The following is a 24,708-nucleotide window of genomic DNA, read 5'->3' as shown; positions in this document are numbered from 1 at the left end:
AAGGGTCAAACAGTCTGACTATTAGCCAGAAGAAAGTCAAAGACACATCGAAGTCAGTAATTTTATTAAATGGTTTCAGCATCTTTTAAGTGAGAAAACGCTAAAGACAAATATTTCTTAGCAGAAATAAAGTGGAAGGACAATGGGTCCTCAGTGCCAAACTCTTGCAACAAATAAAATGTACGTCAATAAATAAGGCTCTGTCAAAAAAGAGACAATTAAGATTTCTAATATGTTTTCACACATTATGTACAGTACAAAGTATGTTAATTACTGTATTGCCTATACTATATAAGAAATATGATAAATAACACACATCTGTCCTTCATAGTCAAATCCAAACATGGTACACGCTTTTCAGAAGTTACTTGCTCTAAAAAAAAAAAAATCCTGGGATATATGGCATATAAATGGCATATAATGATAGAAACATAAATAATAACCGGAATAGTCAAAAACAAAGTGCAAACATTTGTTTTCAAGAAGACCATGGTGGCTACTTGTCATTTTTGCCACGAATCTGAATATTGCCTTTACAGTATTTCCAAAATGCTTCATTTGATATTTGCATGGACAAAAAAAAGGAGAATGAGTGGGGATGTTTTGGGTTTTGTATGCAGTCAGTAGGCAGATAGGTGGTGAGCAGTTGGTTGGTTGTTGGTGCTGTCTGGAATGACACCAACTCTGTAGCTCAAGTACACATAAAATGACCAGTGGGTACCTTTTGGAACTAGTTAATATGAAGCTATTTCAGACTATTTTACACAAGCAAGGTTAGCTGACCAACTCCTTGCTCCTGCTTTGTGAAATGCCAATGCAAAAGAGTGCTCAATATTAGCTGCCAATCTAGGGGTGTTGATGGGTTATCATTGGTGGAATGGATAGTATGGCTTATAGTGGTCAAGAAGACCTATAGTTCTGAGATACAGGTGGTAAGTCAAGACTTAGAAAAAAATAGGTGTTATTACCGTGTCATTATACAGCGCCCATTCATCTCATGGTATTTGATGCATGACAAACCTGCACCAAACTGCTCCTCGTGGAGTTGATGCCCATTTTGATTTTGTCCTTTTATGAAAGTAAATTGGGAAGGTTTGGTTCAGTCTTATGCCAAGACAATCAACCTCATCTCCCTTCCAGATCACTTGACATTAGAGGTTGGCAGTCCTCAATCTTGTTTTCTCTTCCTCTGTAGAAATGTTATTTCTCCTCCTGAACAATTACAAGGGGCTCTGTTCCTGGAGAGTCAATCATGTGACTTTCAAAACTAATGTTTCAAGGAAAGAAATTATTGTGGGTAGATTTAGGTTTTTGGAGTGTCATTTCATCAGAAATAAAGAATCTTAGCAGAAGTTGTGAGTATCCACAACCGTAATTCCAGGGGTCTCAAGCTACATTTCCCATAATACACCCCTGCCATCGCCTTACTTCTGTTCACAGGTCTTCTCTCACTCCGCTGACAACAGGGACGTGCGAGGCTTCTCTCTTCAAGTACTTGATGAAGTCTTTCACTTCATGAGCTCCCTGGAATTAGAGGAAAACATTGTAAGCTCCCTTTGTTACCCAACATAAAAGCTTTGATATATTCTGTGCTCCGTTTTTTTTGCTTCACAAATAAGTAACACTCAAAATGTGAACTTATAAATCATAACAATTTTAATCAAAATACAGCTGTAGACAGAAGTCAAAGATCAAACATCACACATACAACTGATGTCTCTCCTGAGTTCTGCAAAATAGGAAAGGTTCCAAGTTATTTTATTAAGCCCTTAGTCCAGCCCTAGTGATGTCACTGCATAAGTCATTACCTTCTACTCATGAGACCAAGCCCATGCATACAATAGTTTACATTTACATTTAAGTCATTTCAGTGTTATCTAAAGGCTCAGCAGTAAAATGTCCACTCCCCAAGTTGATTTATAGTGGTATGTCTGACTAGTCTCTTAACTCTTTCACTCCCCTGCAGGGCTCTGTGTGTTTATCTTTGAGGTGCCTTCTCACAGACCCCATGCAATAACTCACATCTCTCAGACCGTTTCTTTATAAGAGGCAGAGACTAGAGAAGACTGTGGAACAATATTAAACCGTGTGTGTGTGTGTGTATATATACATGTGTGTGTGTGTGTGTGTGTGTGTGTGTGTGTGTGTGTGTGTGTGTGTGTGTGTGTGTGTATTAGTCTCGGACCCTATAAATATAGTGGGGAAGGGGTCTTATAGCCCTTCCCCTTCTATTAATACAACATAAGCATAATCAATTATTATAATACATCAAACATTTGGTGCAGCCCCTATCATGACCCCATCACATCAATACATGCAGTTTCCCCTAGGATTTTTTTCAGCAGTGGTGGCAAAGGTAGCAGGAGTAGTTTCGCAAGCCATTGCGTCTAGTCATTGCGCTAACGCTAGTTAGCAACTTTCTTCAAACTGCATGCAGAGACATAAAAATTGTACCCATGAGTTATTTTGCCTCTGGGTAAGTAGAAAAAGTCAATCTGACACTATCCCTTTAAAAGCCCATCTTGGCATAAATATATACACTACATGACCAAAAGTATGTGGACCCCTGCTTGTTGAACATCTCATTCCAAAATCATCGGCATTAATACGGAGTTGGTCCCCCCTTTGTTGCTATAACAGCCTCCACTATTATGGGAAGTCTTTCCACTGTATAATGGAACATTGCTGTGGGGACTTGCTTCTATTCAGCTACAAGAGCATTAGTGATGTCGGGCACTAATGTTTGACAATTAGGCCTGGCTCAGGGTCAGTGTTCCAATTCATCCCAAAAGTGTTCGATGGGGTAGTGAGTGCTGAAACCGAGGACAGATGATTTTTACACACTACGCGCTTCAGCACTCGGCGGTCCCGTTCTGTGAGCTTGTGTGGCCTACCACTTTGCGGCTGAGCTGTTGTTGCTCCTAGACGTTTCCACTTCACAACAAAAGCACTTACAGTTGATCGGGGCAGCTCTAGCAGGGCAGAAATTTTACGAACTGACTTGTTGGAAAGGTGGCATCATATGACGGTGCACGTTGAAAGTCACTGAGTAAGGCCATTCTACTGCCTATTTTTTCCTATGGAGATTGCATGTCTGTGGCTGAAATAGCCAAATCCACTAATTTGAAGGGGTGTCCACATACTTGTGTATAAAATCTCTCTATATATATTTTATATCATATTTTTGGAGTGGCAGGTTGCCACTGCTAACTGAATATATGGGAAACACTGGTATATGACTAGTTTGTGTCTACTTGTGTAAAATGGTAATAACAGTGTAAGGACACTTCACCTCATATCGCTTGGGCTGGTCCTTCTTGCTTGCCTGAGCAAAGTAGATGGTGGGAAACCTACGGAACAATAAAAGCGAGAGCGAGAGAAACACAATGAATGAACGACCAGAGACATGGGGAAAATAAATGGAAAAATAAGTGAGTCCTGATAGAAGGGAAAGGACAACCAGGTGATGAAATGTGGCGTCTCACCCTTGCACATCAAAGCCTTGTGGAACATCATTGGCTGTGGCGTCCATCTTGGCAATTACAATATTAGGGTCAGAGTAGAGCTGAGAAGAAAACAGGAGAATCAACCAATGACTAGGGTTACATGCAAACAATGTGATTTTTGTGGCTAGTCCGATTAATATAATAGTTTGATTGAAACCTTTACATGCTTTACAAGAAGAACGATTTCCCTAATAATCCTTTTTACATGGACACATCTGAAATCAGGCCCCCTGATCGGATTTTGATAAACGCACAAAATCTGCAATCAAAATAAACGTTCTACCACAGTGACCATGATATGATATATGATATTTTTGGGAAGTATATTTGATTCTGAGCTCGGATATATAAAGTTTGCATGTGAAAACTTTTTCTAAGACATAGAAATTCTTGTTGTTCCAAACTCACTTCTCTCGCGCTAAAGAGGGAGGCTTGCTCTACCGGTGCTGGCACATCTGCAGATCAAATACACCGCTGGAACGCCAATTAAGGTGTTTACATGTTCTAATAATACGAAAGATTGCTCAGAAAACCAGGTGTTTTAATTGGCGTATGCTTACTTCGATTTTGACCTTACGCTGATTAAGATAAGCAGAGTACGGTGTTTACATGACTGTTGCATAATCTGCCATAATCAGTTTAATATTGAATTATTACTGTGCATATAAACCTACTCAGTGAGAACAAAGGGCTTAACTTGGCTTTAGCGCTTTTCCTTAATTTATTGACATAGTACAATTTTCAATGGCATACAATTGTTCTGAGGAAAGCCATAATCGTGAACGGTGGCAGTAAATAAATAAAAAATATTCTGTTCCAGAATGTAACACTTAAATCATTTAAAATGTTCCATTTTCTTTTATTTCACCTTTATTTAACCAGGTAGGCTAGTTGAGAACAAGTTCTCATTTACAACTGCGACCTGGCCAAGATAAAGCAAAGCAGTTCGACAACATACAAAAACACAGAGTTACACATGGAATAAACAAAACATACAGTCAATAATACAGTTAAAAAAAATCTATATACAGTGTGTAAATGAGGTAAGATAAGGGAGGTAAGGCAATAAATAAGCCATGGTGGCGAAGTAATTACAATATACCAATTAGACACTGGAGTGATTGATGTGCAAAAGATGAATGTGCATGTAGAGATACTGGGGTGCAAAGGATCAAGATAAATAAATAAATAAATAAATAAATACAGTATGGGGATGAGGTAGATTGGATGGGCTATTTACAGATGAGCTATGTACAGGTGCAGTGATCTGTGAGCTGCTCTGACAGCTGGTGTTTAAAGCTAGTGAGGGAGATATGAGTCTCCAGCTTCAGTGATTTTTGCAGTTCGTTCCAGTCATTGGCAGCAGAGAACTGGAAGGAAAGGCGGCCAAAGGAGGAATTGGCTTTGGGTGTGACTAGTGAGATATACCTGCTGGAGCGCGTGCTACGGGTGGTTGCTGCTATGGTGACCAGTGAGCTGAGATAAGGCGGGGCTTTACCTAGCAGAGACTTGTAGATGACCTGGAGCCAGTGGGTTTGGAGACGAGTACGAAGCGAGGGCCAGCCAACGAGAGCGTACATGTCGCAGTGGTGGGTAGTATATGGGGCTTTGGTGACAAAACGGATGGCACTGTGATAGACTGCATCCAATTTGTTGAGTAGAGTGTTAGAGGCTATTTTGTAAAAGACGTCGCCGAAGTCGAGGATCAGTAGGATGGTCAGTTTTACGAGGGTATGTTTGGCAACATGAGTGAAGGATGCTTTGTTGCGAAATAGGAAGCCGATTCTGGATTTAATTTTGGATTGGAGATGCTTAATGTGAGTCTGGAAGGAGAGCTTACAGTCTAACCAGACACCTGGGTATTTGTAGTTGTCCACATATTCTAAGTCAGAACTGTGCAGAGTAGTGATGCTGGACAGGCGGGCAGGTGCGGGCAGCGACCGGTTGAAGAGCATGCCTTTAGTTTTACTTGCATTTAAGAGCAGGCCACGGAAGGAGAGTTGTATGGCATTGAAGCTCGTCTCGAGGTTAGTTAACACAGTGTCCAAAGAAGGGCCAGAAGTGAGTCTATATGAGTGCTGTATGGTGAGTCTCTATGAGTGCTGTATGATGAGTCTCTATGACTGCTGTATGGTGAGTCTATGAGTGCGTGTGTAGTCTTGCTCACCTGTTCTGCCAACTCCTTGTACTTGGGCTCCAGGCTCTTACAGTGACCACACCAGGGGGCATAGAACTCAATCAGCACGTCCTTCTCAGGGTCATTCACAATCTCCTCAAATGACTCCGCTACCACTACCTGCGAGAGGGCGCACACACAAACCCAGAGAAAATAAGTAAAATCAAACTATTTGTCACATGCCCCGAATACAACAACCTTACCGTGAAATGCTTACTTAGTACATGTGTGAATTAGCATGAGAATTAACAAAAATGTACTGTGATTGAATATTGAATAATAACATAGAAATGCACACACGTACACATAGACAAACATACCTTGACGGGGCCTTTGTTTTTCTCAGGGATGGGCTCCGACTTGATGTAACGTTTTAGTCGTCCAGCAAAGTAATCCACCAGGAATCTTTCCAGGGACTTCCCATCTCGCCTGTTAAATAGGTTCAACAACAATTATTCTATGGTATTATCCAGCCCACATCACCCTCTTTGATAGGGGTTAATGTTAGATGATGGTTCGAGTTTGGGTAAGGATGAGAGATTGTCTGTGGATAGGGGTCTGATATTGCTGTAACTCACGACCATGTTCTCATGGTTAAAATTAGGGTCGTAGGGTTATATGCGGTAGAACTCAGAAGTTAGACGTAGTTGAGGTTCTATGTCTGTAACTCACGTGAACTCCTCCCTCATGGTGTACTTGAATCCCTGTCGTGTTCTAATGGTTACGAAGGGCAGATCGCCTCCGTCCGACGCACCCAGACCAAACTCCTCCTCCAGCTCATCCACAAAGTCCCTGCGATTGGCCACGGCAAAACTCAGGCCCTGGGACGCAAACTGAGAACCCACCTTCATCACCCTGAGGAGAGAGAATGAAAGACATTAACCAATAATAATGGCAAGTGACTTAATATACCACCTTGTATACAATATTTGGGACTCAGATATTACATGTATTGTTTGTTCTAAATCAAAATAAATAATATAAGCGAATATACATACATAATGTTAAGTTCATGTTTTAAGTATCCCTATATTTCCATTATTTCTACACCTGCGCAGGAGTCTCACTGGAGATGGACCTGGCCTGAGTGTGATGGCAACTATGTACTGTGGTAATACGGTGAAGTAAACGTTGTTAAACTGGAACCTTGTCGTTGTGTCATTTTGAGTTAGCACATAAGAGATACAGTACCAGTCAAAAGTTTGGACACACCTCATTCAAGGGTTTTTCTTTATTTGCAAAAACCATCAAGCGCTATGATGAAAGTGGCTCTCATGAGGACCGCCACAGGAAATAATACAGTGCCTTCGGAAAGTATTCAGACCCCTTCACTTTTTCCACATTTTGTTACATTACAGCCGTATTCTAAAATGTTATTCTTTTTTTTTTAAATCCTCACCAATCTACACACAATACCCCATAATGACAAAGTGAAAACAGGTTGGTAGAAATGTTTTCAAATGTATTAAAAATAAAAAAACAGAAATACCTTATTTACATAAGTATTCAGACCCTTTGCTATGAGACACGAAATTGAGCGCAGGTGCATCCTGTTTCCATTGATCATCCTTGACACGTTTCAAAAACTTGATTGGAGTCCACCTGTGGTAAATTCAATTGATTGGACATGATTAGGAAAGGCACACACCAGTCTATATAAGGTTCCACAGTTGACAGAGCAAAAACCAAGGAATGAGGTCGAAGGAATTGTCCGTAGAGCTCCGAGACAGGATTGTGTCGAGCCACAGATCCGGGGAAGGGTTCTACAACATTGAAGGTCCCCAAGAACACAGTGGCCTCCATCATTCTTAAATGGAAGAAGTTTGGAACCAAAAAGACTCTTCCTAGAACTGGCTGCCCGGCCAAACTGAGCAAATGGGGGAGAAGGGCCTTGGTCAGGGAGGTGACTAAGAACCCAATGGTCACTGACAGAGGTCCAGAGTCCTTCTGTGGAGATGGGAGAACCTTCCAGAAGGACAACCATCTCTGCAGCACTCCACCAAATCAGGCCTTTATGGTAGAGTGGCCAGACGGAAGCCACTCCTCAGTAAAAGGCACATGACAGCCCGCTTGGAATTTGCCAAAAGGCACCTAAAGACTCTCAGACCATGAGAAACAAGACTCTCTGGTCTGATTGCCAAGCGTCACATCTGGAGGAAACCTGGCACCATCCCAACGGTGAAGCATGGTGGTGGCAGCATCATGCTGTGGGGATGTTTTTCAGTGGCAGGGACTGGGAGACTAGTCAGGATCGAGGCAAAGATGAACGGAGCAAAATACAGAGAGCTGCTCCAGAGCGCTCAAGACCTCAGACTGGGGCGAAGGTTCACCTTCCAACAGGACAACGATCCTAAGCATACAGACAAGACAACGCAGGAGTGTGATCAGGACAAGTCCTTGATTTGCCCAGCCAGAGCCTGGACTTGAACCCAATCGGACATCTCTGGAGAGACCTGAAAATGGCTGTGCAGAAACACTCCCCATCCAACCTGAGCTTGAGAGGATCTACAAAGAAGAATGGGAGAAACTCCCCAAATACAGGTGTGCCAAGCTTGTAGCGTCATATCTAAGAAGACTCAAGGCTGTAATCACTGCCAAAGGTGCATCAACAAAGTACTGAGTAAAGGGTCTGAATACTTATGTAAATGGTATATGTGTTTTTTAATAAATGAGCAAAAATGTCTAAAAACCCATTTTGCTTTATCGTTATGGGGTATTGTGTGTAGATTGATGAGGGGAAGAAACTATTTAATACACTTTAGAATAAGGCTGTAACCTAACAAAAGGTGGAAAAAGTCAAGGGGTCTGAACACTTTCCGAAGCGAATATACATACATATCTACATTACTACTTGGTCACATTTTATAAGTTGTCCAACCACCATGTACAGTAATATGCCTCAAGACCCAAATTGAACCAGGTTGTCTGGACCCAATATTCACATTGCAATTTTTTTTTGTACGAAATGCAATCTGTAAAAATTTGTTTTTGTAGCTATATTGACAGTAAATGTCGTAAGTATAAGACAATATTCCCATCTATTCATTGTCAATAATTCCATTCAACATATTCTTGATGGAGAATATCGGTAAACTCACTGGTTTGAGACCGACCTCAAAATCAACCAAATGCTAAATAGCACTGCTAATGGCTCTATATTTAAAAAACGGATCGTATTTTTCTTTTTTGGGCGTGATTCTTAATTATATATATATTTTTTTTACTTCCGACACCCGTGACCCATTGAAAACCTACCGTGGCCCATCAATTGAGAATCACTGGTTTAAAGTGTTGTGGTACCAACCTGTTCCTCCAATAGTTGGAGCCTTTGGGGTTCTGCAGGTAGTCCAAATCATAGTACGCAGTCAACAAGTCCTGCCCCTTCAGCTTATCTCTGTTCTCATTGGTCAGATGGGGGCACATTCCGAAACTGACCAAAAACAGTAAAAAGGAAGACCAATAATGTTAGACAGTCAAGTAGAGGTTAAGAGCGTTCGGCCAGTAACCGAAAGGTCGCTGGTTCGAATCCTCAAGCCGACTAGGTGAAAAATCTGTCAATGTGCCCTTGAGCAAGGCAATTAACCCTAATTGCTCCTGTAAGTCACTCTGGAGAAGAGCGTCAGCTAAATGACTAACCTGTAAAAAATGTAAATGAAAAGAGGAATAGGGATATGATAGGGAGAAAGTGTTAGAAAGAGATGCAGAAAAAAGAGACATTAAAGTAACAGACATTCGAGTAGATGAAGAGTAGACAGATGGGAGTAGTAGTCTTACATGTTGTCTCTGATGAAGCGCCGCAGTGTGTGGGTGGTGATCGTCTCAGTGAAGTGCAGCACGCTCTCCTCAAACTTACTGCTCAGCCTTGGGGGTCTGAACAGCAGAACACGCCTGGAGAGACACGGGAAAATAATGTAGTCGTTTGGTCACACCGTAGCAGTGATTCTCAATCCATTCCTGGGTGTACACAATTTTGCTCTAGCCCAGCACTAAGAAACCTGATTGAACTCTACAGGGTTATCTTGATCACGCTCACTTACTCCCATTCTCTCCCTATCCCTCCTTCTACCCCATCCTCCCTCCCTTTCTCTTGCTCTCACTCAGTCTCCACCCCGTGTTTGAGGCCCAGGGTCATGTCGATGGTGTGGGCGAAGCGGTAGTGCTCCCTCATGACGCTGGCCGCCTTCAGAAACTCTGCCAGCTGACCACTGTCAGGCCCAGAGAAAAATCCTGAGGGGAGAGAGAAGTATGGAGAGAAAGTACATTAGCGCTCTCCAACACATCTAGTGTGTCGTCTTCCACCATGTTGTATTCACCTCTCACAAGCTTTTCAGAGCAGGGGATATTAAATCATTTATAACCTATGTGAAAAGTACAGATTCAGGGAGCCAGTTAAAGGGGCAGTGCAGGGGGCTCCCAAGTGGCGCAGCGGTCAAAGGACATTAAATAATATTCGCTAGAGGCGTCACTACAGACCCTGGTTCGATCCAGGGCTGAATCACAACCGGCCGTGATCGGAGTCCCATAGGGCGGTGCACAATTGGCCCAGCTTCGGGTTAGGGAAGGGTTTGGCCAAGGAGGGCATTACTTGGCTCATCACACTCTATCGACTCCTTGTGGCAGGCCGGGCGCCTGCAGGCATGACTTGACCTTCGCCTCCCGAGCCCATTGGGGAGTTGCAGCCATGGGAGAAAAAGGTGCATTCAAAAACGTGATTTTCCTGTGTTTTGTAAACACATTTCCACACTATGAGGTAGATTATTATTATCCACACTATTATATACATGGCAACCAATTCTAACCCGGGTTAAGCGCACGTAAATGGAATGGAATTCCCTTTTAATGCACTTCTCTCTATGCATATTCTGAACTTAAGCATGAGAATAGCATGCTATTCACCTGCTATTTGTTCGGGGTGGAGATCTAAGTAATGAAGGTGTGGCGGAGGAGTGTAGAGATACACCGTATTCTGACCTTGACTTTATTCCCTCATAATTCCACCACCGTTACACGCGAGGAAACCATGAATAAAGTTGAGCGAATTTACCGGTTCTACTTTCATTTTACCCCGATAAAAATAACAGCATTCTCCATGCACTGTAATTTCTAAATGGATAACAGCTATAGATAAGAGCTAGGTAAATTAGTAATCCATTTGGAGAAGGAGATTGTAAATACATGTTTTAGATCATTTTTCCTTATGATCCCTAGAGACGAATGAAACCAGTCATATGGAAGCATATGACTGGTTTCATTTGACAATTTGTATCATGTTAAATATTAGCCACTGTCGGCAGCCACCATCAGTAATAAACACATACATTTAGAACTGTCACTTTCGTGTTCGTTTTCTTCAATTTGTAGCTTACATTTTGCATCATCTCCTTCCATTCCGTTTCCCTTTCTTTCACGTCTGTGTAGTTGTTCCTGAGGGTCACTAGCATTAGTGGATCATATTAGGCTAATGTTGAGCAATAATTTGGGACATGTAGCCTATTTAAATCATTACGGAACTCAGACCACACATAGCAGGTTAAACCTGGAGCACGGTTCACGACGAACTGGACCGTTGTCATACAGTTCCATCAATACCGTTTCTTTTTTATGATTCATACATACTTTCCTAACCCTAAATCATTCCTAAATAATCGACAACAGCGGTTCCCAAACGAGGGGTCGCGGACCAATGTGGGGTCCCCTGATATGAAAATGGGGTTGCAGGACAATTTTTTGTATGTGACATCGGCTTTGTATCTCAAAATCATTGTAATGTGGTTAACCTTAAAAATCTAAATGACGGCCTCCCGAGTGGCGCAGTGGTCTAAGGCACTGCATCGCAGTACTAGCTATGCCACTATAGATCCTGGTTCGAGTCCAGGCTCTGTCGAAGCCGGCCGCGACCGGGAGACCCATGGGGCGATGTCCGGGTTAGGGGAGGGTTTGGCCGGCAGAGACGTTCCTGTCACATCGCGCACTAGCGACTCCTGTGGCGGGCCGGGCGCAATGCATGCTGACACGGTCGCCAGGTGTAAGGTGTTTCCTCCGACACATTGGTGTGGCTGGCTTACGGGTTAAGTGGGCGTTGTGTCAAGAAGCAGTGCGGCTTGGTTAGGTGTTTCGGAGGAACACAAGCTCTCGACCTTCGCCTCTCCCAAGTCTGTACGGAAGTTGCAGCGATGGGAGAAGACTAACTACCAATTGGATACCATGAAATTGGGGAAATGAAGGGGTAAAAACATATTTTTTAAAATACAAGCTAAATGACAATTATTCAAATCTAAAAGATAAAATTCAGCGTGAGCACCCTTAGATCATTGGAAAAGGTTGCTACACTTATGAAACCACACACTTGCAGAGACTTTGATATTACCGGCAGCAATTGATATAATGCACATCAATACCTTTGTCAGATAAACAAAGAATTTATGCTCTGACTGAACGACTCAAAAATTCACCAGCATGTGCTCTCCACATGGCCGTTAACTGTGAGGGTCAAGATGCCCATGCATGGACTTTTGTTCGCTATACAAGTCAGGGGATGCTATTCACGAGGATATTTTCTGTCTCACGATTCCCGAGCATAAATCCCCAAGAAACGCTTTGGGCTTATTTTGGACAGATTTTAGTGAGAGTGAAACCTCTCGCTTCATCTCTTCCTCTCCGTTTACACACCAAGCGCCTTCCCCTGCCACCCACACCAACAAAGTTGAGAGATCACTTCTTCCATCCTGAAAAGCGGTTTCAACTCGATATTTGCATTTGAGGTTTGGTCCAACAGAATGGGTCATATGGACACTAAAACACATTGAGACATTATTTACTGTAATAGAGAAGTTAACCTGTCTCAACTACTCAAATTGCACGCAGAGCAGGCATTACTAAAAACAAGCGTATCAATGAACATTGATTCTGGAAAATGAATGCTCAAATATTGCGGCACCATGTACTGCTAGCAGCATTTTTGCCAAAGACTGTTATACTAGCTGTCTAGTCTGTGCTTTATAATTGTGCAATAAGTATAAAACACAATTATATAAGGAATTGACAACTCGTTCTCATTCTGAGAAATAAGGTAGGCCACTTGATTTCAACATCTGAACAAAGCGGACAGGCTAGCATACTGTTCAAATAGTTGGAGAAGGGTGCGTTTAGAAAAATTCAACTGTTCTGCCTTGTTAGCTAGCAAATAGATCCAAGTTGGCTAAATTTGAAATATAGAGATTAGCTGGCTACTCACCAGCATGTAGGCTTGTGCTTGAGAGATTGTTTATAATGCCTGCTACAAGATGTTAGTCACTATTAGTGAATGTGAATTATTCACATGGTTTTAGTTAGATTTGTAACAAAAAGGGCATTTTCATAGACAGACTTGAAAGCCAGATCAGTGATTATTGCTAAAAAGCAGGTTAAACTATTTTGATAAAATAATCAAATTATTGTGGCACATATTTATACTAATTTCATACGCCCTGAATTCATTACATTATTGCAGAGTGTTTGAAATTAAGTGTATTTTACCTTTAAAAATGGTACAACAAAGCTTATTGCATTGTTGGTTAAGGGCTTGTATGTAAGCATTTCACTGTTGTATTCGGCGCATGTGACAAATAACACTTGATCAGATGTTTTTTTAAAGATTTTTTTTTAATGGAGATATATCGTGACTCGCTCATAAGTTTGAAAAAATAAAATCGAGATAGAGCTGGGCAATATGGCCTAAACATCCTAAAGCATATACACCGAGTATACAAAACATTAAGAACACCTGCTCTTTCCATGAAACACTGACCAGTCCAGATAACTATCCTCTTCTAGAGAACTACTTACCCACTACACTGGCGTCAAAGTGGTTGACAAAGGCCTCGAGATCTGCTTCCCTGCGCAGGGTAACAGAGTTGGGTCCAGCCTGCTTCTTCATTAAGTGGACAATGCCATCTGTGTGTATGCAGACAAATTCATTAGTAGGCCTACATAATTAGTGTACTCTAACAACATTCAAACCACACACCTGCGGAGCGTGGCCCGTCATAGGACGAGGCGTCTTCTCCGTTTCTGAAGATCTTGAGCGTGGGGTACCCTGTAACCCCAAAACGGCCACATGTGTCTGGGTTCGCAGTGCAGTCCACCTTAGGGTTGAGAGAGAGAGATGATAGGGAATGAGGGAGGTAGAGAGAGAAAGAAAGGGATAAAAAAATATGACAGAAAGCAAAATGTGTGAGAAAACTGGGGAGAAAGATAATGAAATGGAGATGCTAGAGGCAATATAAAGTAGGGCTGAGCAATATATTGATTAATTCAAATGTATGTTTTTGCACGATATTCCAAATGCCTGTATTGCAAGAATCACTTAAAAAAAAAAATGTTATGGGTGTTTATGTCCGCTTGTTCTCATGTTGTATTTTTGGTCTCGTCTCCTTCGCCCCTCTGTACTGTGTGAACCTTCCCATTTAGACCAGAGATCAGTATATAATGACAAGATGCACGTCTCTACCCTAACAATGGGAGTAGTTGTCCCAAAGGCAGGAAGGCAGGCGACAACCTTAGGTCCAAAATAAGCCCATGGAAACGCATTGGCCTTATTTTGTACATATTTTATCGAGAGTGAAACCTATCGCTTCGCCTCTTCCTCTACGGTTTACACACACACACACACGCACACACACAAGCCCCTCCCCCTGCCTCTCACGCCAACAAAGTTGAGAGATCACATCTTCTATGTCAAGTGGTTTCAACTCGCTATTTGCATTTTGGTCCAACAGAATGGGTCATATGGACACTAAAATACATTGAGACGTTACTGTAATAGAGGAGAAGTTAGAAAAGTTAACGATACCCTTTTTATGTCTCAACTACTCAAACTGCACACAGAGCAGACATTACTAAAACGAGAGTATCAATGAACATTGATTCTGGAAAATGAATGCTCAGTTTGTTGTGCGCGACAATGGGGGTACCCATGTAACGCTAGCAGCATGTTTGCCAAAGACTGTTATACTAGCTGTCTAGTCTGTGTTTTATATGTTTCGTAGAATAAAACACAATTACATAAGGAATTGACAACTCATTCTCAATCTGAGAAATAAGGAAGGCCACTTGATTTCAACATCTGAACAAATTGGACAGGCTAATATGCGTTTCAACAGTTGGAGACAGACAGAAGAGTGTTTAATCTTTCTTAGCTAGCAAATAGATCCAAGTTGGCGAACCTTGAAATGTAAAGATTAGCTGGCTAATCACTAGCACGTGGGCTTGAGAGATTGTTGATGAGACTTGTGTGAATTTTCTAAAGCCTAATGCTCTGCTACAAGAATTTAGTCATTAATAGTGTTAGGTTCTAAATAGAGTAAAACACTCACGGACGATTAGTAAATCTTAAACCAGGTTTATTCACCAACTGGGTCATACAGCTGCATAAGACAAAGAACATATTCACACAAGCACAGGTATTTAACCCTCTCTCTTATGCTGAGCCCCTCCTTACACATCTGAACAGACAATACACCTCTTGCTATCCAAAAAATGTGTGATACATGTTCTTCCGCACTTCATCTAACCTGACCTCTGCCCAAATTCCTCACTCCTCCCCCAACTCACGGCGTCATGTTGACCTGTACCAGGCTGTATCTCTTCTCCTCCCAGAGGATCCCTTATGGCTAACAATAACATATCCTGACAGAATGGAAATGTTATACATTCCCCTCTCTCCATCAGTGACATGAATAAGTCAGAACCCATCAGTATTGAATGTGCATTATGCATGGTTGTAGTTAAATTTGTATAAAAAGGGCATTTTCATAGAGACTTGAAAGCCAGATCAGTGATAAGAAAAAACAGGTTAAACTATTTTGATAGACTAATTAAATGATTAGTGGGTATTATGGTTGTGGAAGGCTTATATTTACGTAGGTATAACTTCACAATTCATTCGATTATTGCTGACTTTTTGAAATGCAGTGTAAAATCAAGATATACAGTCGTGGCCAAAAGTTGAGAATGACACAAATATACATTTTCACAAAGTCTGCTGCCTCAGTTTGTATGATGGCAATTTGCATATACTCCAGAATGTTATGAAGAGTGATCAGATGAATTGCAATTAATTGCAAAGTCCGTCTTTGCAATTCAAATGAACTGAATCCCCAAAAAACATTTCCACTGCATTTCAGCCCTGCCACAAAAGGACCAGCTGACATCATGTCAGTGATTCTCTCGTTAACACTGTGTGAGTGTTGACGAGGACAAGGCTGGAGATCACTCTGTCATGCTGATTGAGTTCGAATAACAGACTGGAAGCTTCAAAAGGAGGGTGTGGTGCTTGGAATCATTGTTCTTCCTCTGTCAGTCATGGTTAACTGCAAGGAAACACGTGCCGTCATCATTGCTTTGCACAAAAAGGGCTTCACAGGCAAGGATATTGCTGCCAGTAAGATTGCACCTAGATCAACCTTTTTTCAGATCATCAAGAACTTCAAGGAGAGCAGTTCAATTGTTGTGAAGAAAGCTTCAGGGTGCCCAAAAAAGTCCAGCAAATGCCAGGACCGTCTCCTAAAGTTGATTCAGCTGCGGGATCGGGGCACCACCAGTACAAAGCTTGCTCAGGAATGGCAGCAGACAGGTGTGAGTGCATCTGCATGCACAGTGAGGCGAAGCCTTTTGGAGGATGGCCTGGTGTCAAGAAGGGCAGCAAAGAAGCCACTTGTCTCCAGGAAAAACATCAGGGACAGACTGATATTCTGCAAAAGGTACAGGGATTGGACTGCTGAGGACTGGGGTAAAGTCATTTTCCCTGATGAATCCCCTTTCCGATTGTTTGGGGCATCCGGAAAAAAGCTTGTCCGGAGAAGACAAGGTGAGCGCTACCATCAGTCCTGTGTCATGCCAACAATAAAGCAATCTGAGACCATTCATGTGTGAGGTTGCTTCTCAGCCAAGGGAGTGGGCTCACTCACAATTTTGCCTAAGAACACAGCCATGAATAAAGAATGGTACCAACACATCCTCCGAGAGCAACTTCTCCCAACTATCCAGGAACAGTTTGGTGACGAACAATGCCTTTTCCAGCATGACGGACCACCTTGCCATAAGGCAAAAGTGATAACTAACTGGCTCGGGGAACAAAACATCAATATTTTGGGTCCATGGACAGGAAACTCCCCAGACCTTAATCCCATTTTGAACTAGTGGTCAATCCTCAAGAGGCGGGTGGACAAACAAAAACCCACAAATTCTGACAAACTCCAAGCATTGATTATGCAAGAATGGGCTGCCATCAGTCAGGATGTGGCCCAGAAGTTAATTGACAGCATACCAGGGCGGATTGCAGAGGTCTTGAAAAAGAAGGGTCAACACTGCATATATTGACTCTGCATCAACTTCATGTAATTGTCAATAAAAGCCTTTGACACTTATGAAATGCTTGTAATTATACTTCAGTATTCCATAGTAACATCTGACAAATATCTAAAGACACTGAAGCAGCAAACTTTGTGGAAATTAATATTTGTGTCATTCTCAAAACTTTTGGCCATGACTGTAGAGTGCATTCAGAAAGTATTCAGGCCCCTTGACATTTTCCACATTTTGTTATGTTACAGCCTTATTCTAAAATTGATTAAATATAAAAAACTCAATCTACACACAATACCCCATAATGACAAAGCAAAAACAGGTTGGTAGAAATACCTTATTTACATAAGTATTCAGACCCTTTGCTATGAGACATGAAATTGAGCTCAGGTGCATCCTGTTTCCATTGATCATCCATGACATGTTTCTAAAACTTGATTGAAGTCCACCCGTGGTAAACTCAATTGATTGGACATGATTTGGAAAGGTACACACTTGTCTATATAAGGTCCCACAGTTGACAGTGCATCTCAGAGCAAAATCCAAGCAACGAGGTCGAAGGAATTGTCCGTAGAGCTCCGAGACAGGATTGTGTCGAGGCACAGATCTGGGGAAGGATACCAGAACATTTCTGCAGCATTGAAGGTCCCCAAGAACACAGTGGCCTCCATCATTCTTAAATGGAAGAAGTTTGTAACCACCAAGACTCCTCCTAGAGCTGGCCGCCCGGCCAAACTGAGCCAAACTGACCAAGAAGAGCCTTGGTCAGGAAGGTGACCAAGAACCCGATGGTCACTGACAGCGCTCTAGAGTTCCTCTGTGGAGATGGGAGAACCTTCCAGAAGGACAACCATCTCTGCAGCAATCCACCAATCTGGCTTTTATGGTAGAGTGGCCAGATGTAAGCCACTCCTCAGTAAAAGGCACATGATAGCCCGCTTGGAGTTTGCCAAAAGGCCCATAAAGACTCTCAGACCATAAGAAACAAGATTCTCTGGTCTGATGAAACCAAGATTAAACTCTTTGGCCTGAATGCCAAGCGTCACGCCGGGAGGAAACCTGGCACCATCCCTACGGTGAAGCATGGTGGTGGCAGCATCATGCTGTAGGGATGTTTTTCAGCGGTAGGGACTGGGAAACTAGTCAGGATCAAGGCAAAGATGAACGAAGCAAAGTACAGAGAGATCCTTGATGAAAACCTGCTCCAAAGCACTCAGGACCTCAGACTGGGTTCACCTTCCAAAGGTTCACCTTCCAACAGGACAATGACCCTAAGCACACAGCCAAGACAATGCAGGAGTGGCTTCGGGACAAGTCTTTGAATGTCCTTGAGTGGCCCAGCCAGAGCCCGGACTTGAACCCAAACAAACATCTCTGGAGAGACCTGAAAATAGCTGTGCAGCGATGCTCCCTATCCAACCTGACAGAGCTGGAGAGGATCTGCAGAGAAGAATGGGAGAAACTCCCCAAATACAGGTGTGCCACACCCAAGATTACTTAATGCTGTAATCGCTGCCAAAAGTGCTTCAACAAAGTACTGAGTAAAGGGTCTGAATACTTATGTAAATGTGATATTTCAAAAAAAAAATTAAACAAATTAGCTAATATTTCAAAAAAACTGTTTTTGCTTTGTCATTATGGGTTATTGTGTGTAGATTGATGAGGGGGAAAAAACGATTGAATTTTAGAATAAGTCTGTAATAACAAAATGTGGAGAAAAAAAATGAAGAGGTCTGAATACTTTCCGAAGGCACTGTATCTCATTAATTGCCCATAAGTTTAGAAAAAAAGTGTTGTGATTTTCAGGCCATATCGCCCAACCCTAACATAAAGTACATTAGCCGTTTCACCTCATATTGTCACGGATCCCCCCGTACTGTTTCTGATTCCATGCACCGGTTCCGGAGGTCTACTGTATGTCACCGGCCTCTAGGCATCCCTGAACTGTCTCATTACGCACACCTAGGGCCATTTCCCCTGATTAGTAATTGTACAATTGTGCCCTATGTTCACCATTGTCTTGGTCAGTTATTGTTCCCATGTCCGTTGGTCTTGTGAGTACTACTGACCATTTTCCAGTACATATGTGCCCATTACACATTTCGTAGTAGTCAGCAGCATAAGTGTACTCTAAATGTGTGTCTAGGTCATTAGGCACCTTTAGACATGCAACTGTCTGGGGAGTGGGCATGTCTTTATTTTGTACCATTGCTATGGCTCTAATGTTTCTATGCCCTAATATGAAACCAAACTCAAATTAGTGCAAGGCAAAAAGATAATGGTGGCTAAATGCCAGAGGGGATGAATCGTTAACATAAAGAGGAGTTACTATGTGTGTGGCGTAAGGATGAAACCTGTATAAAAAGTGTGTGCAAAGGCTGGAAAGGGAGTTACTTCATGAACAAGCTCGGCTTATATTACTTTGTAATAAAGTCTAATTGAACTCACAGGCTCCGGTATTTGAGAAATATTATTGACTGAATATTTCCACGACAGTACCTGTGCTTTGTTGTTTCGGCTTTCATGCTGCGTGTATTACGTGTCTTGTTATTACGGGTCTCGTCCCGTGTATTTATTAGAGGTTTACCCTCGCTCTTCTTTTGGGGTTACATCCCTGTGTTTAGCATATGTGTTTGTTTAGGGCTTCGTCCCCGTGCCTTTTCATGGCATGTTGTATTTTTGGGTGGAGTATGAATACCCCCTATTATGTATTCCTGTGCCTATCTCCAATCATTTACACAACGTGACACATATCCCCTGGGTTATGGACAATTCCACAGTGATGCTGAGACTCAGATTTTTTACTTTAAAAAGTATGCCAAACAAAAAAACAATGTATGCACAAGGTACACAACAATTTCCACAGACAATTTTACAAAAACACTATTTTTCACCACTTTTTTCTCCCCAATTTCGTGGTATCCAATTGGTAGTAGTTACAGTCTTGTCTCATCGCTGCAACTCCCGTACGGACTCGGGAGAGGCGAAGGTCGAGAGCCATGCGTCCTCCGAAACACAACCCAACCATGCTGCACTGCTTCTTGACACAATGCACATCCAACCCAGAAGCCAGCCGCACCAATGTGTTGGAGGAAACACCGTACACCTGGCGACCGTGTCAGCGTGCACTGCGCCCGGCCCGCCACAGGAGTCGCTAGTGCACGATGAGACAAGGATATCCCTGCCGGCCAAACCCTCCCTAACCCGGACGACGCTGGGCCAATTGTGCGCCGCCCCATGGGTCTCCCGGTTGCGGCCGGCTGCGACAGAGCCTGGGCTCGAACCCAGAATCTCTAGCATCACAGCTAGCACTGCGATGCAGTGCCTTAGACCACTGCGCCACTCGGGAGGCCCTACAAAAACACTTGAAGAACAGGTCAGATGCAAATTTGGTAACAGAATGACGGTTTGTGCTATGCCGGTGCAGTGAGAGTGGGCCATGCAGGGCATGCAACTACCAATTAACATTGTTTAACCCTGGATGACGGCAAGAGTTCAAACACCTGGTCATTTTGTTATGCATTATTATGCATTCATAAGTACCTTAGCAAGTGGAACTGTCCCCTTCAGTCGAGTGGCTGCAGTCTCAAAATCTGGGGCTAGTTTCTTACAATGTCCACACCTGAAGAGCAAATAAACATACAGCAGATTAAGGTAGATATAACGCAAGGAACAGAATCAGAATCAAGGAACAGGCAATGCAATTGATAACATAGTTATGTGTGGGTAGAAATGTGTTATACCTGTAAAAGGCATAAGCAAATTGGGGTTTAAAAGAAATCATACAGACCAAGGTAAGCCAATTTTGAAGAATAATATCAATAGCTCAGCCTCAAATACAGTGACGTGTATTCATGGATGCCAAGGGAAGCCAGGCTTCCCCAAAAAAAATGTACCAAGAAAAATGTTTAAAAACGTCAAATGATTTATCGATCGTCTCTGTGTTTCATAATTTTCCTTCAATTTGCAAGAGGCTGAATGTATCTCACAGGAGAAAGCATCCGAGCGATTGAAACAGCACCACTCTGTCTCTCTACGTGCAGGCCATCTGATCCTGTCTGGTCCAAACGAGTATGACATTGTTGCCGCCTGTAGCATTAAAGGCAAGGGAAGTGTTAGAGGTTCACCTAGGGGTCATGATAGGGGCTGTACAAAATGTTTGATGTATTATAACAATTGATTATGCTTATGTTGTATTAATAGAAGGGGAGGGGTTATAAGACCCCACCCTCCTTAGATTTATAGGGTCCTAGACTACAGATTAACAATATATATTCATTATAGAGGTTTAGTATTGTTCCACAGTTGTTTTCTGGTCTTTGCCTTTTATAAAGAGACCCCTCTGAGAAATGTGTGACTGTGAAGACAGAACTCTGCAGGGGAGTGTAAGCGAAGAGATTAGTCAGACATTCTACTATAAATCAACTTGGGCATTTACTGCTAAGCTTTTAGATAGCTACATAAATACGTTTTAGTGTTGAGTAGGCATGGTTTTGGTCTAATGAGTAAAAGATAATGACGTCGGCAGTGACATCACTATGGCTGGACTTCGGGTTTAATAAAATAACATGGGACCTTTTCTTTGATGCAGAACTTACTCGGAAACATGCATTATGTACCTGTTGTCAACTTCTGTCTGCAATTGCATTAATAAAGGTTTTGAATGATTTAATTAAAGATAATATCATAGTCCTAGTTTCACCAATGAGCCAATGACTGACAAGGAACAAGGACAGGAACCCCAACATCGAGCATCTGGCCTTCCTTGACAAAAAAAGTATGAAAAATTTGCCAATCAGCATTGAGCTCAGCTGTGGATGTTCCTGGCACCAAAAAAAACTAAGTTGCATCTCGTTGTGTTGTCCTCTGGTTAAAAATTGTCAAATTTTCTAAATTAACCATGAATGGAGATAGGGATTTGGACTTGTGGTTTTACTTAATTCTCTGTACTGGCCAATGATTATAATGGTGATTCTGATCCAACCATTCCTTCATACATTGTTGTGCCCCTGGCCTGAGAGGATGAAAGTTCAATATAGCTAGATGTTGAAGGTTAATGTTAACTAGGCTAGCTAACGTTGCCCATGAATGGAAGTTAGGCTAGCGAGCAAGCATTTTAGACAGGTAGCCTAGTAGGAAAACCAAAAATAAGTGTGTACTGTATGACAGGGTGATCACGTTTAGACAACATGAAAAAGGAGGATGGCATTAGCAGATCTCTACAAATCGAACGCACACAGAAATCAGAACCATGGACAGCCACATCATATTCAGCTTATTTTGAATTGAGACAAAATCGTTTTTGGTATCTTTTAGATGTCACTGTATTAGGCTAAGCAGAGATGATATGTTGAAGCTCCTGTTTTCTTTGCGACTTGCGGTAACTCTGTGGTTCAAATCAATAACGTTAGTTGTTTGGTGGGCAGAAAATGTCGGAAACATTAACTTGCTTGACCATGCTGTAAGCCATAACTGTATGATACTCTACATGGAATATGCTTTGTGGACTTCACTGGTCAGAGGTTGCTATCCGGTTTTGTGATAAAACAAAGGTGTGGTTGAATTTGTTCTGCCACTGTGTCTCCTTGTCTCGGAATTAACAAGGTTTATTGAGCAAACAACGCAATTGTCACAACAGGTTGTAATTTGTGTGTGTGTGGGGGGGGGGGGGGGGGGCGGCTTGACTTCCCAGTGATTTTACACAACCACTGCTCAAATACTGTTTGCAAATATGGCCATCTGCTAGCTAGTTGCCTTCAGTTTGGCAGATGATTGCCGATACTGAGAATAGAACTACTATAGCTAGCTAACATTAGCTGATGGCTGACTAACGGAACATATCTTGGACAGTTGCCAAGCCGACACCAGTCACTATACTTACATATTTGCCTAAAATGACATTACATGTATAGAAATTACAATGGATGGACATAAAAATGTTTCATTTGTATTTTCTCTCACCATGGAGCGTAGAATTTCACTAGCATGGTCTCGTGCTCCGCTGCCAGGTAATCGAAATCTGCGTCCCCTAGCTCGAGCACATCACCCCGTGCGACTGCCGCTCCAGAAAATATGAGAACCGACAGCAAGAAAGGAGGGATGAGCGACAAAAAGGAAGCCATATTTCTAAATACTTCAAGTGAACAAAATCTTCAAATGAAATACAGAAACATAAAACGGCACCTATGCCGTAAAGACCCTCACAGTAACCTGCCGGCTCCTCTCCCAAAAAACGCGATAGAGTACACAAATGAGAGGTGGGATATAAACAGAATATGCCGGAAACTGACCTTGTCATTGGTCGAGGAGGACATACATTGATGCGATGTAAGTAGTACATTGGTCCACTTCAACGTCAATCATAGTACATCCCTAGCCTACCATACAGGACAGTAGCTAATCATCAAGGCATTTGCTTTCTTCAGAGAGGTAGGTGCCCGGGGTCTAATCCCAGATAATTTTGGGGAGAAATGCTACACTGGTGACTTTTGAGGGGGGGATACCGATCTCAAAACAGATGTATATGACATGGCCATGGAAATATCACGTTCAAATATCAAACATAATTATTTCACTATAAAATATAGAAAAATAAATATATATAGAAAACTGTGGTTAATAACATTGCACATGTTAGGCTTACACAAGCATATGCACATCCTACATTCCAAACACACAGCTTGTGATTACATGTTATGAATATGATTAGGACACATGAAAGGTAGGGTGTATACGAAGGGTCTGGGGCAACAGAAGATGAATAGCAGAGGGACTAGTGATTTTGGAGATGGGAAACGGGGAGAGTTCGCGCGATTCCACCCGGAGGGGCAGATCCCGGGTGAACAGCCATACCTTCTGCCCGAGACGATACTGGCGATCCGCTTGTCGTCAATACCTGGAGGTGGTCTTAAGGAGGGCCGACCAGGCTCTCCTCCAGTTACGACGACAGCGGTGGACAAACATCTGGGCAGAAGGTATGCCGACCTCTTCCTGCTTAGGGAAGAGCAGGGGCTGATACCCCAGGTATCAAAAGGAGTTAGGCCTGTGGCAGGGAAGGGTGTTGTGGGCGTATTCAACCCACACCAGCTGCTGGCTCCAGGTGATGGGGTTGGCGGAGACCAGGCAGCACAGAGTAGTCTCCAGATGCTGGTTGGTTCACTCCGACTGGCCGTTGGACTGGGGATGGAATCTGGAGGACAGGCTTGCCGACGACCCAATGAGGGTTCAGAACACCTTCCAGAACCGAGACAGGAACTGAGGGCCCCAATCAGAGACCATGTTGACCGGGAGTCCATGGATCAGGAAGACGTGATGTACCATGAGCTGGGCCGTCTCCTTGGCAGAGGGTAGTTTGGGGAGAGGAATGAAGTGGACGGCCTTGGAAAACGGATCCATCAGTCAGGATAGCGGTGTTGCCATCAGATGGGAGAAGACCCGTGACAAAGTCCAGGGATATGTGGGACCAGGGACGGCAGAGGCCTTGTTTTGTGCACACATCATGCAAGAGCCGACGAATGTGGAGACGTCAGGGACCATGGTGGGCCTCCAAAAGCGTTGACGCACAAAAGCCAGGGTCCGGCAGGAGCCCGGGTGGCAGGCCAGTATGGAGGACCGCGGAGTGAACCGTGTCAGGCATGAACATCCGATTATCTGGACGCCCCCCGGTGTGTTCAGCTGGGAACG

General features: G+C 42.8%; 1 protein-coding gene across 1 annotated transcript; it reads right to left on the bottom strand.

The window, feature by feature from the left end:
• Nucleotides 1-47: 47 nt before the first annotated feature.
• Nucleotides 48-23,467, bottom strand: LOC115175848 (protein disulfide-isomerase A3-like). The gene is made up of 13 exons (XM_029735405.1): nucleotides 22,987-23,467; nucleotides 20,569-20,647; nucleotides 13,688-13,805; nucleotides 13,507-13,614; nucleotides 9,780-9,909; nucleotides 9,457-9,570; nucleotides 8,987-9,112; nucleotides 6,355-6,537; nucleotides 6,003-6,111; nucleotides 5,674-5,802; nucleotides 3,486-3,565; nucleotides 3,293-3,350; nucleotides 48-1,524 (listed from the first exon to the last, which is right to left on the bottom strand). The coding sequence occupies exons 1-13, from the start codon at nucleotides 23,145-23,147 to the stop codon at nucleotides 1,435-1,437; spliced, it is 1,485 nt and encodes a 494-aa protein (XP_029591265.1). The 5' UTR covers nucleotides 23,148-23,467; the 3' UTR covers nucleotides 48-1,434.
• Nucleotides 23,468-24,708: the final 1,241 nt, after the last annotated feature.

The sequence above is a fragment of the Salmo trutta genome, chromosome 36, assembly GCF_901001165.1.
Source record: "Salmo trutta chromosome 36, fSalTru1.1, whole genome shotgun sequence".
Taxonomy (NCBI): Eukaryota; Metazoa; Chordata; class Actinopteri; order Salmoniformes; family Salmonidae; genus Salmo; species Salmo trutta.
The sequence above is the reverse complement of the archived record's forward strand: the minus strand, read 5'-3'. Positions and strand labels throughout refer to the sequence as shown.

Bases quoted from the DNA above. Each gene is read 5' to 3' on its own strand.
- LOC115175848 (XM_029735405.1), bottom strand. From the start codon at position 23,147: ATGGCTTCCTTTTTGTCGCTCATCCCTCCTTTCTTGCTGTCGGTTCTC. The intron at 9,910-13,506 runs GTAAGTAGTTCT...CTCTCCCCTCAG, and splicing joins CTTTGACGCCAGTGTAGTGG to GATTTTTCTCTGGGCCTGAC. The intron at 1,525-3,292 runs GTGAAGTGTCCT...CTCTAATTCCAG, and splicing joins ACCAGCCCAAGCGATATGAG to GGAGCTCATGAAGTGAAAGA.